At 54.4% G+C, this 12,093-nt stretch overlaps 2 protein-coding genes across 3 annotated transcripts in view; both read left to right on the forward strand.

Moving 5' to 3' along the window:
* The first annotated feature begins 4,100 nt into the window (after positions 1 to 4,100).
* On the forward strand, positions 4,101 to 7,618 carry SLC35B1 (solute carrier family 35 member B1). Of its 2 annotated transcripts, XM_080359965.1 has the most exons (9): positions 4,101 to 4,292; positions 4,360 to 4,463; positions 4,586 to 4,716; positions 5,233 to 5,263; positions 5,450 to 5,607; positions 5,896 to 6,022; positions 6,545 to 6,651; positions 6,849 to 7,002; positions 7,270 to 7,618. In XM_080359965.1, the coding sequence occupies exons 1-9, from the start codon at positions 4,183 to 4,185 to the stop codon at positions 7,320 to 7,322; spliced, it is 975 nt and encodes a 324-aa protein (XP_080216091.1). In that variant the 5' UTR covers positions 4,101 to 4,182; the 3' UTR covers positions 7,323 to 7,618. The 2 variants fall into 2 exon arrangements, with proteins under 2 accessions (XP_080216091.1, XP_080216092.1); XM_080359966.1 differs by lacking the exons at positions 4,586 to 4,716; positions 5,233 to 5,263.
* Positions 7,619 to 8,277: 659 nt separating this feature from the next.
* Positions 8,278 to 12,093, forward strand: part of SPOP (speckle type BTB/POZ protein) — a 29,984-nt gene continuing 26,168 nt past the window's right edge. Inside the window, exon 1 of the mRNA XM_080359780.1 lies at positions 8,278 to 8,345. The gene's annotated coding sequence lies outside the window, so the exon portion shown is untranslated. The remainder of the gene's footprint in view (positions 8,346 to 12,093) is intronic.

The raw sequence follows: 12,093 nt of genomic DNA on the forward strand, positions 1-12,093 counted from the left end.
TTGGAACAGGCTGCCCAGGGCAGTGCTGGAGTCACCATCCCTGGAGGGCTGGACAGACGGACATGAGGTTCTCAGGACATGGGGCAGTGCTGGGGTAGGGGAACAGTTGGACTGGATGATCTTGAGGGGCTTTTCCAACTAAACTGATTCTGTGATTCCATGGGGTACCCCCAGCCCATGCAGCAGGTCCAGGCACTTGGGGCAGCGCTCAGTGTCCCAACTGCACCAGGCAGGGGCTCAGGGTGGGTGTTAACAGCACCTGGGGGGCTCTGGGGTTGGGTGCAGCCGGGTTTGGCCCCAGCTGGAACATTTCAGCTGCAGCGTGGGCTGAGGAGAAGGTGCCCGAGGCAGAGCCCGGCTGCAGCACGGAGGAGCAGGATGAGACCCCCTGCGTTGGGTGAGCCAGGGATGGGGTTTAGGGTGCAGGGGTTTTCACTGATCCCTCTACACTCCCCCTGGAGCCATCTCTGTGCCACCCTGTGCCTTAGACACCCCACTGGACCCTGTCCCTGCTTGCTGGTGGCAGGGAGCTGAGCCTAGAAATGCCACCAGGTGCTCTGTGACATCAGGCAGAATGGGGACAGGGAGGTGACACCAGCTTGGGGATTGCCTGGGTGCGCCTGAAGCCACCGGAGCCACCACCCAGAGGGTGAATCATCTGCGGGAGTGGGGCAAGGGGACACGGGGGGCTGTGGGGGAACCCATTTCTGCAGCACTCCCTTGTTAGACAGCCCCTGGTGCTGAAGTCACCTCCTGCCCCACCATGGCCACAAAGCCCCGGGTGCACCTTTTCCAGCCGTGTCCTCAGCCGCAGCCCCGCGGGTGCCCCTGTTTGCAGCAGGGCCGGGACAAGGAGGGGATGGACCCCGGAAAGCCACCAAAATCCTGTGGCCCCTCAGCCACCAAAGCTCTGAAGCAGCCACCGCGGTGCAGCTCAGCAGGGTGGGGTGAGCCCAGACCCCCATTTAACCAAGTTCACCGCCCTGCGATGCCAGCAGACACAGCTGCTTGCAGGATCAGGCCCACGACCATGAGGACCAGCTGCCAGGAGTCTGGAGTGGCTTTTTACCCCCAAAATCAGGGCTGTGTCGCTGTGCTGGCCGGTGTGACAGCCGGGGGTCCCTCCCTTCCCTGGGAGAAGCCATTTGTGAGCAGTAATAACCCCAACCCTGCTGAACCTGCACATTTTGGGCTGCGTTGGGGCTGCTGGTGTCAGAGACCACTAGATGGTGATGTCTGTACGTGCTCGCTTAGACACTTTCCACTTCTGTGCTGCTTTCCGACCATCTCCCACTGCAGACAGGGATGGATCCCCAGGAAAATTTCCCCCATGGAGGTTTCCAAACAGTGGGGACACCCTGCAGCCTGTCCCACAGACACAGCTCCTGCAGCAACACTTGGTTCCATGGCTCTTTTTAATGCTACTTTTATTCCTGAAAGCGCCAAACTGCTCCCTCTTCTCCAAGCACATTAACACATCAACTCCTTTTGTAAACCAAAGTCTGTTAATAAATCCAAGAATGAGCAAAGCGCTTCCTGACCCAGCTGGGAGACAATTTAAGGTGCATCGTGCCCCACTCACGACCCAGAATTGTATTTTCTAGGAACTTTCTGAAATGAAACACATCTCCCCGTTGATTCTAGGGAAGTAGGTTGATATTGGAGAGGCCAAGTCTCCCCTACCCCCAGTGGAAAACCAGTTACCAGACCAGAAGGCACTGGAGGATGCGCCTGTGGATGTGCATATCGGTATTTCAGGATTGTTCAGGATCTGGAGCATCTGCTGGGTAGAAAGCTTAAGACTTGGGGAAGAAAAGGAGAAAGAGCCCCTGCACTTTTCCTTCCAACGTTCCCTTTTCCCAATGCCCAAGGACTCCATCCTGCCTTCACTTGGGAGGAAGAAAGCTCTAAGCATCATTTTGGGAAAGCCACCTCATCTCGCTCTGCTCCCCTCTCACGGCAGTGATGACAGGGCTTTTCCCCTCTCTGTGTGCAGCAGAGATTAGTTTCACAAACGTGCTCAAAAGAGTTTAAATCCTTTGGAGGATGGAGCTGGAGAAAGGCAAAAGATGTTACTAAACTGCTCTTATTTTTATATAATCAATCTCCCTCTATGTCTGGGCTGTAGGAGGCAGTAGCACCCTGCTGGCGTGTTTCGAATGGTGCTTAAAATACCCCTGTTGAAGGAAATCAATGCTCAGAGGGGCATTTTTATTTTCATAGAGGACAAAGTCAATGTCAACAGTGAGGGCTCCATCCCGCTCACCCCACAGATCCATTCAAACCCAGAGAAGATGAAAGAGGCAAAAGTAAATGGCGAGTGAATTGTAGAAAACCTGGTGAGAAGGAGCCTCTAGATCGGGTTGGTCGAGGTTTTGTCCAGCCAAGTTTTGGGCATCTCCCTGGGGAGTTCAGCGAGGCGTCCGCATCTCCTGCCCTGAGTTACGGACCCTGGAAGCGCGGGCAGCCCGAGGGGAGCGTCTTCCACGGCTCCATCGGGGTGTGAAGCTGCTGGGAACTCCTCTGCCGGCCCGGGGAGGCTTCGTGCCGCGGAGGGGGGACGTGACGGCCCTGGGACCGAAACCACAGCAGGTTCCTCCGAGGGCGATGGGGACTGAAGCACAAGGTGCCACGGGGCTCCCCGCTGCGGGACGGGCTAGTTTCTCCGCGCCTCCCCTGTTGGAAGCTGTTTCCCGTGATGAAGGAGGCTGAGCCGGGAAGGGGTCGGGGGTCGGCGGGGCTGCTGGGGCGCCGCCCCGCGGGCTGGGGGATGCGCTGTGTCTGCTGTGGCAGCAGCTCCCGCTCCCCAGCGGGTCCCGGTCCCGCAGGAGCCGGGCAGGCGCACGTTGTGCTGCGGGAGCTGCGGGAAGTTCGGGGCTCCAGCCCCTCGTTCTGTGAGCGGGACCGGGGGCTCCGGCACCGCGCGGGGCGGGGAAGCGCGTTTGAGTTCGCGCTGTTGCGGAGGCTCTGGGCTGTGGACCATGAGGACCAGCTGCCAGGAGTCTGGAGTGGCTTTTTACCCCCAAAATCGGGGCTGTGTCGCTGTGCTGGCCGGTGTGACAGCCGGGGGTCCCTCCTGGGGCAGGGGACGGGGGTGGCGGCTGCTCTCCCTACTCTGGGAGAAGCCATTTGTGAGCAGTAATAACCCCAACCCTGCTGAACCTGCACATTTTGGGCTGCGTTGAGGCTGCTGGTGTCAGAGACCACTAGATGGTGATGTCTGTACGTGCTCGCTTAGACACTTTCCACTTCTCTGTGCTGCTTTCCGACCATCTCCCACTGCGGACAGGGATGGATCCCCAGGGAAATTTCCCCCGTGGAGGTTTCCAAACAGTGGGGACACCCTGCAGATCGGGTTGTTCGAGCCGATTTTGTTGTATCTGATGTAGAAACTCCGGTTTTTTTGCCCCAAAGACACTATTTTTGCAGCCGTCTGGAGTTGGTGTTTTATGTCTGAGCTGAGCGGGAGCTCGGGAGGAGCCGCGTGTGCGCAGCGGGTTTGTGGGGAAACAAATAAACAGTTCGGGCAGCCCGAGGACTTGGGGGTTTAATGTTTTGAGTCGCGGTCCCGGTCTGCACGGGGGTTCCGGACAGAGCCCCGTGTCACCGCCATGTTTCCCGGGGCGAGAAGCCGTGGGCGCCAGAAGAACGGAGCCGGGCGCGGAGCCGCTGCGGGTCCCGAGGCGGGCGGGCGGGCGCTAGGACCTGCGCGGCACCGCCCGAGGGTGGGACAGCCCCGCCCCCCTGCGAGTGCGCACACCCTCTGCTAGCTCCGCCCCGCTCGCGTAGCCAATCCGTGCTCTCCACATCGGGTTGCGTCACCGCAAAGGCCGCGCTCGGCGAAAGCCCCCGGCTCGGGGCTGCCCAGCACGTGCCTGCCCCGCGGGGCGCCCCGCGGCCGTGAGTGTCGCCGACCCGCGGCGCGGGCGGCCCGGGAGCGGCACCGGAGAGTCTGGGCGCGACCCCCCCCGGCCGGTCCCACCCGGTTCCCGGCGGGGTCCGCCCGCGCCCCTCCCGCGGCGGGCCCGGCAGCGCGGCGGGCAGGCTCGGGCGGGCCCTGGCGGGCGGGCGCAGGCTGCGCGTATGAAGCCGCCCGTTCCGCCGGCCGCGCTGCCCCATGCGGTGCTGGAGCTGCCGGAGCCCCCGCAGCTCCCAGCGCTGAGCGGCCGCGGCGCCGCCGCCATGGGAGCGAGCGCGGGGGGCGCCGCGCTGCCCGAGCGCCTCCGTCTGCCCGTCTGCTTCCTGGGCGTGTTCTTCTGCTACTTCTACTACGGCATCCTGCAGGAGAGCATGTGAGCGGGGCGGGCGGGGCGCGCGGGGCCGCCGTCCCGCCGGTCTGACCGTGTCCCGCTCTTGCAGCACCCGCGGCCGCTACGGGGACGGCGCGCAGCAGGAGCGCTTCACGTTCGCGCTGACGCTCGTGTTCATCCAGTGCGTGATCAACGCCGCGTTCGCCAAGATCCGTGAGTGATGGGGCTCCGGGTCTGACCCGCCGGGGCCGCCGCGCTCGGGGCCCGGGCTGTCCCGGGGGCTCCTGGCGGCCGCTCCCGACCCCGCGCTTTGTGTTCCCCCCGCTCCCCCGCAGTGATCCGCGTGTTCGACTCGGGCCGGGGGGATCGCACCCGCCGCTGGCTCTATGCCGCCTGCTCGCTCTCCTACCTGGGCGCCATGGTTTCCAGCAACTCGGCGCTGCAGTTCGTCAGCTACCCGACCCAGGTGGGGGCTGCGGGGGGACGGCTGCAGGGGGACAGCTGTGGGGGTTGCGGGGGGACAGCTGTGGGGGCTGCGGGGTGGCGGCTGCGGGGGGACAGCTGCGGGGGGACAGCTGCGCTCTTTGCTCAACGCGGGCGCTGTGCTAAGGGAGCTCGAGCTGCGGAAGGAGCAGCCGGGGATAATTATTGCACAGAGGGAACCTGGTTTTCCCACTTTCCGCAGGTGCCTTTCTGCGGCTTTTTCGCTGTTTCAGCCCGCGCTGGGTGTGGGGAGGGGTTGGGGAGCTCAGTCTGCTCTGGAAAGGGAAGAGCAGCCCTGAGAAATGACTGAGGTTTGGTGCTGGAGCTGGCTCGAGAGGATTTCTGAAGCCTTCGCCCCGGAGTGGGGATTTTTGTCTTTGTTCCCGTAGTCCCTGTTGTTACAGGAGGGCGCTCTGACCCTGTACGTCATGTTGCTGTGATCTCTCCCATTGCAGGCAGGCAACGGTGCGTGATAGTTAATGCCGTTTTTCCTTTATAGGTCCTAGGGAAATCCTGCAAGCCTATCCCAGGTATGCACTTTTCACATTTCTTGCATGGATTTCCCGTGTCCTCCGGGAGCTCGGCAATCAGGATGCCGCCTCCATGCTGCCCCGGGACGTGCCACTGTGATTTTATCTGCCTGTTGTTCTGTTGAGCCGAGTTAAAAATCCCCAGAGAGGCTCTTGGGGGTGGTTGGTGATGTTGCCTCTTTACAGTCATGCTCTTGGGAGTGACGCTGCTGCGGAAGAAGTATCCGCCGGCCAAGTACCTCTGCGTGCTCTTGATCGTGGCCGGCGTGGCCCTGTTCCTATACAAGCCCAAAAAAGGGGCTGGGAGCGAGGACCACGTCTTTGGCTATGGAGAACTGCTCCTGGTGAGTCCCGGGCCGGGAGGAACCTGTGGTTCCAGCACAGATAAGCCCGTGTCCTTTGTACCCCCTCACGCCCAAAAGCCGGCGCGGAAACGCTGCCGTGGGAGGACACGGGTGAGGTTGGCACCTGAGCGCACCCGCGTCCCTCTTAGCATCTATTTGGAGGCTACGTAATCGCTATTGAATGGCTGTTTGGGATGTAAAAAAAGGAGGGGAACGCTCAAGACATTTTTCCCTGCAGAGAAGGCACAAAGAATGAAGGTTTTCTGTGCTTTCTCTGTCTTGTCTCAGCTGCTGTCCCTGACGCTGGACGGGCTGACCGGCGTGTCACAGGATCACATGAGAGCTCACTACCAGACAGGCTCCAACCACATGATGCTGAACGTTAATCTCTGGTCCACCCTGTTCCTGGGCGCTGGTAAGGGACACCCTGCGAAACCCACGGCCTCCGCACCCAGAGACACCCCAGGGGAAGAGACAGCGTGTCCTGCTCCACAAAAAGGGCCTGGAACGCATTTTGCAAATGGCTTTTTGTTTGGGTTGTCTGTTTGCACGTGAAGCGTGGTTGTTGTGTGCAGCTCACCTGGTGACGCTGCGCAGGGACAGCAGCAGCGCAGCTCCACCGTGTCTGCCCGGGCTCTGCTGCCGCCGGAGCAGCAAACCGCACCGGCGGGCTTCCCACCGCGTTAAGGAACAGCTCTGCTAATTAATTGCTAGGGACTGTTTTGTCAGAATTGGATCTGCGGTTAATGGTTGCTTCTTTCGTTAATTATCTAGGAAGGTGGTCGCTTTTTCTCCTGCTTGTTCTCCACTGTGTGGAATTCAGTCTTTGCCTTTAGCAGCTCCTGTTGGGTGATGAGCAGGAACTGAAATGATCGGTGGGCTGCTGGGGCTGCCTCTGGGTGCCGAATCCGCGGGTTCCATCCTGCCCCTTTTCCAGGGATCCTGTTCACCGGAGAGCTCTGGGAGTTCCTGCGCTTCACAGAACGTCACCCCGGCGTCATCTCCAACATCCTGCTGTTCGGCCTGACCAGTGCGCTGGGGCAGGTAAGCGCGAGGCCCTCGTGCTGCAGCCTTTGCTGCGCGTGTTTGCTCAGCAGGGAAACCGCAAAGCGTGTGTGCAAAGAGTCGGGATTTGAAATAAGATTCTTTTTGGCTCTGGCTCAATGGCTTTTCACCTGGAAACATGATCCGTGTTGTACTTTCTCCAGTCGGAGTGACGGAAGGCGTCTGTGTTTTCACAGAGTTTTATTTTCATGACCGTGGTGTACTTCGGACCTCTGACCTGTTCCATCATCACCACAACCCGCAAGTTCTTCACCATTTTAGCGTCTGTCATCCTGTTTGCCAACCCCATCAGTCCGATGCAGTGGGTGGGGACAGTCCTGGTGTTCCTGGGTGAGTCTGGGAAGCAAATACTTGATTTAAAGATGACGTGCAGTGAGAGTAGAGCCAGGAACCGGTCAGAGACCCCTCATGTACAGGAGCAATCTTGCAGAGCGTGTCAGTGCCTCCCCAGCGCAGGAAAGGGGAGCAGGACTTGTAGCACCTTTATTAGGTCTCTCATTGGTGCTGTTAAGTCAATTTTTGGTGAAGTTCTTTGCGTTACGTTTGAAGAACGTGAGGAAGTTCTCTGTGCACATGGATTGTTGTGTCTCTTCGCAGGCCTGGGACTCGATGCCAAATTTGGAAAGGGAGTAAAGAAGACGTCACATTAAGGAAATGGCTGATCTCTGCAGTTGGAATGAACTTTTAATTTATTGTCTTGTACCTCAAAATCTGATATGAAACTGGACTCAGGATAGGTAATCAGAAGAGGAGTGTTTGGATCTTTCTTTTTGTTTTAGTTTTTTATTCAAAATTGTCTTAAAAGTGTAATACTTTAGTTCTAATTGTAATTAAGCTTTTTTTTTCTGTAATCAAAGCTGCGTTACTAGATCCCAGCAGCAGGATGGAATTCTTGCCTTAACAGGAAAAAAACCTTCATATCTTTATTAAAGAAAAAGTGACACACCGAGATGCGTTACATCCTTCATCCGAGCCCTTCGGAAACACAAACAGCTCTTGTTGTATGTAAAGGTTTACGGCAAAGCTGCTTAACTAGTGGGGGCCAGATTAATTCTCTGGCTGATGAAGGAACGGGAGCCTCTGCTGCCCAGACCCTGCCGGGATTGTGTGACAGTGGGTTCTAACGTGGAATGGGCCCTGGTTAATCACGGGAGGAGGTTCTATCGTATCGATGCCTTCATGGCTGGAGGGCAGGATCTCCACAGAGCAAACTCTTCCACCGCCGTGGGTTCTCACCAGCTGCCGCTTGCTCTCCATCTGCTCGGTGGCTCCGGCCTCACCCTCCAGACAGGCTCTTTGTCCCTTTGACGAGCGGCTGCTCTGAGTCCCTCTCTCTCCATCCCTGGCTTCCCCCGCCCCTCCAGTGGCTCTTGCAACTTTTTTTGGCCTCAAATTTGGCTTCAGTTTAATCTGTCTTACTATCCTATAGTTCTACACAAACAACACGCTTCTTGGAAATATAAACCTGAGGCTATTAAAGCGTTTATCTCTGGCACCTTTGCCTCTTTGTTAACTTACATTGTCTTAAAGGTCAAGTGATAAGTAGCAAACAAATATGTTCTCAGTAGCAGAGAACCCTGATGCGTAAGCGGCTGTGATATGACTCGGTGCTGCCCATGGACACGGACAGTCGGGCTGCCCGAGCGACTGTGGTGCTTCCCAGGGCCTCAAAGGTAATTAATACTATTTCAGTTTTATAAAAGGAAGCAGAGAAATTGCATGATTTGTTCATGAACACTGGCAGAGATAAGAATTCATTATCTTTGGTGTGATTTAATCATAAAACCACATTTCCTTTATGTTTCTAGGACTTGTGCTTCTCTGTCTCATAGCACTATCCTAAATTTAACCAGTTCTCAAACTTGGCAACCAAAAGCAGCAAAAAGATTCTAGGTGAGCTCTCAGTTCTGTTAGTCTCGCAGACTTGTTTTCCCTTCTCTAGAATTAGTAATCTGGTGTAGGAATGGACCCAGCTCCCGTGTCACTGTGCAAATACAAACACCTGACAAAAGCTTTAGAAACCACCCCCTCAACCGTCCGCTTCCTCGTGATAATCTTGGAATTTCTGTTCGAACACGTCGTCTGTTAAGAATATTTGAGTCACTGCTGTTACAAGCCACTACTCTATTCTAGAGCGTGTGCTTCAAATCAAAGGGAAATCATGCGATTTGGATTCCACAGAAGCAGAATTGCTCCTTAGCAATAATTCTACACGGACTAAAAGCTCTTGAGAAAGTCTCTGATCAGAAATAGAGGGAGTGAGACGGCGGGAGCCCATCTGCACCGTGTTCTCAGCCTGCCAGCGGTGATCTCCTTTGCATTTACAGCATCTCAACCCAAATTGCGTCTTGTGCGTACGTGCCAGGAAGGCTGCTCCGCTGGGGCTCAGAATTCTCCCTTTTGCTCCCAGTGGAGCTGCAGCTTTAGGAAAGATCATATCTTAAAAAAGACCTTGTTAATTCTTAACCGTTGAAAAGACGCCAACACAGTTGGAAGGGAGCTCAGCTCTGTCCCTGCCCCTCTGCAGCAGCCTGGACCAGCAGAAAGAGTGAAGCTGGGAGCTTCCTGGAGTCTGTTTTCTAAGCCAAGATTTGTCTTCACCAATATCGTCAACTTGTCTGTATTCAGAGCACAGGTTTAAATATCAGTCTGCCAAGAAGGAAAAAAATAAAGGAGATTTTCTCTCCTGATTGCTGCAGGCTCCCTTGACCCACTTTAGCTCTAAAGCCTATTGCTGGTGTTGCTCCAGCTTGGATCTTGCTGCACCTCTGACTCTTCGTCAATAACAATTTCTTAAAACAAAGGCAGCTCTTGTACCTGCGTGGAGTGGGAACCGGCGTGTTTCCCTGGATAGCGCGCTGTCCTCTTGACCTCCTGCCCTGCGAGGCCCCGGAGGAGGCTACAGGAGCAACTCAAGAAGCTGTTTGCAAATCAGCACTGCAACAAAGCGGGTCCCCAGCCCTGGGCTGCCAAGAGCACGGTAATTCCTCTGCCTGCTGACAGGCTGGCTACCATACTGTCCAAAATGAAGCGTTTCAAGTGTAAAACGTCACCCTCCGCAGCCAAGGGGGTGATGCTTTGGACACGCTCTGTCAGTTTGAGTTGGGGTGACTTGCTCCGGAGTTACTGCAGGGAATGCTCGTGGGTCGCTGCGTCCTGGGCAGGCAAAACGGGTCTTTGAGTGCAAGAAGTAATCAGTTGAGGAGGAGATGAGTGGAAGAGCCTCAGACAAAGCCCAGCAAGAGCAAAACATGACAGTCAGGCTGAGAAGTTACAAAGAGATTCCATCTTCTCTTCTACATTTGTTGGCTCTAGAGCCCCAACTCTGGGTGTGTTTATGACTCGGCCAGTCACCAGCAGGGGGAACTCTTGTTTCAATCATTTTCAATAAATACCAGGAGAAAAACAACAAAAAAGCAGTTCCTGTTTAATTAGCAAGATAACTGTACTTCCAGAGTCTTTGTGCTTACAGGAGGAACACAAGGTGGAAATCAAGGTCTTGCACCATTTTTATTCTGCTTCAGTTCTTTCTGACTGTCAGCAGAGACTCCATTGATGCTAAGCCGTTAGCAGCTTTAAAACGATCACTGTCTCCTCTGCAGAATGGCTCCACTGCAAATGGCACGAGTATAAATATGTGCACACCTGCCTGTGCTCTTGTACCACCAACAGCTGCTTCCCCGCAGCAGCAGCCACGGGCATCAGCCGGTGTTTTTAGAGACATCTCTTCCAGGATCCTCCTCGGAACCTTGTCAGTTCCTGGCGGTCCTGGGGAGGTGAGAAGAGTCACGCACGTACTCAGAACAAACAGCAGACGCCGCTGCGGTGTTTGTGCCCTTGGCCTCCAGGAGGAACTCGCTGATGTATCAGCTTAGAAAGGTGAAGTTTGATTTCGTGACTGAGCCTTGGCATCCGCAGAGAGGAACTTGGCAGCTGTGTTGCTTTTCCTTTCATCTGTGTCGTTTTTACGAGTTCCTTCTGCAACTCCAGCAGCAGAAGTTTAAAAAAACCCAAATGTTTGGAGAGCACGTAGGATAAGGTGTACGGTATTGTGTGTGTATATTTTGTAGAGCTGGATATAATTGTCTAACGCTGACACTTTCCTGGTTACAGGACGGTAAAGGCTCTTGCTCAGATGATAACAGTTTTCAGGGATAAGGAAGTTATTGTTGCCGCTTTGAAATAATGAGTTGCCAGTCTTGAAGGTACCACTTAAAAAAACCAACCCTAATGGTCGTTCTTCAAGAGCAACTGTGATTTATTGCTGTGCCACTCAGTGAAGCGTTGGTGGTTACTCGAGCTTATGCTGCAGGATCCTGCACAGTCTTGCAAAGGAAATGGGAATTCCTGTCAGAATCCATGGACTTAAAAAGCACGAGAGAATCAAAATAGCACCCTGGGAAAACACATGCAAGCTTGAAAGTCCCACGTCGGCATGCTGTGAGTTTATTCTGACCAGTAGCAGCAAGTTTGTGAGAGCTGTGGAACATCAAACAACTTTGTCTCCTTAGGGAATCGGGTTAAAGATAATGCGATCGTACAATGAAAGACTGCAGCACACAGACCTGTACAACATGGCCAAAACATTGCGTGGACAACCCTCCTTTTGGCTGGTCCTCATGGCTCCTGAATCTTGGCTTTGAAATTGCTGTTCTAGAAAACAATTTTCCCTGCAATAACTGAGTGCATCTTCAAATGAAATTAAACATCTGCATACTCATTAGTGCTATTTTGGTTGCAGTAACTTAATGCCCTAATAGTCACTGCAGGACATGGCTAATGAGAAGGCAGAAACAACTGATGAGCTCCATGTTAAGCTCTGCAGTTCTGTAAGAATGTTCTGGAGTAGCAATATTTAATCATGATACTTGCTACAATTTGTGCAATCAAGTACATATTGACAGCTAACACTAAACTTTATAATTGTGTTGAAAGCACAAATTGAGAGAGCTCTCCTCTCTTGCACCAGCCTTCAAAACCAGGACAAGACTAAACTGTCATCTGGCTACAAATCCCAATGCGAAGTACTTGAAAATAATCTGTTTGTGGATACCTTAAAAATCCTGCCTTGTCCTTAGCTGCTGCTACTCTTTGCAAGGTCCACACTGCAAGTGCTCTGCTGTATTTTTCCTTTACTACATCACTTCTCTTCATCATTCCCCACCTTCTTACTTGATTTACTGCCTCTTTTCTTTTTCTTCAGCTGTTTGAGCCCTTTATGCTCATTCAAACTTTCACGCTCTGTTATACAGAGTGGATCTTCTCCTCGATTTTCAAGTCTTTTGTCCGATTATCTCTGTGTACCTGTAGAAGGGGAGAACAGCAGCGATAAAGCCCTTCAGTCTCAGTTGCAGTCTATTCCCATTTCTCCACGGAGGAAGATGCTGCGATAGCACTGATGCTTAATTCTTGTTTGTGGAG

This window comes from Nesoenas mayeri (genome assembly GCF_963082525.1).
Source record: "Nesoenas mayeri genome assembly, chromosome: 26".
In the NCBI taxonomy this organism is placed as follows: Eukaryota; Metazoa; Chordata; class Aves; order Columbiformes; family Columbidae; genus Nesoenas; species Nesoenas mayeri.

Coding starts and splice junctions, on each gene's coding strand:
- SLC35B1 (XM_080359965.1), top strand. CDS start 4,183: ATGGGAGCGAGCGCGGGGGGCGCCGCGCTGCCCGAGCGCCTCCGTCTG. Junction 4,717..5,232: donor TCGTCAGCTACCCGACCCAG/GTGGGGGCTGCG, acceptor TTTCCTTTATAG/GTCCTAGGGAAATCCTGCAA. Junction 7,003..7,269: donor GACAGTCCTGGTGTTCCTGG/GTGAGTCTGGGA, acceptor GTCTCTTCGCAG/GCCTGGGACTCGATGCCAAA.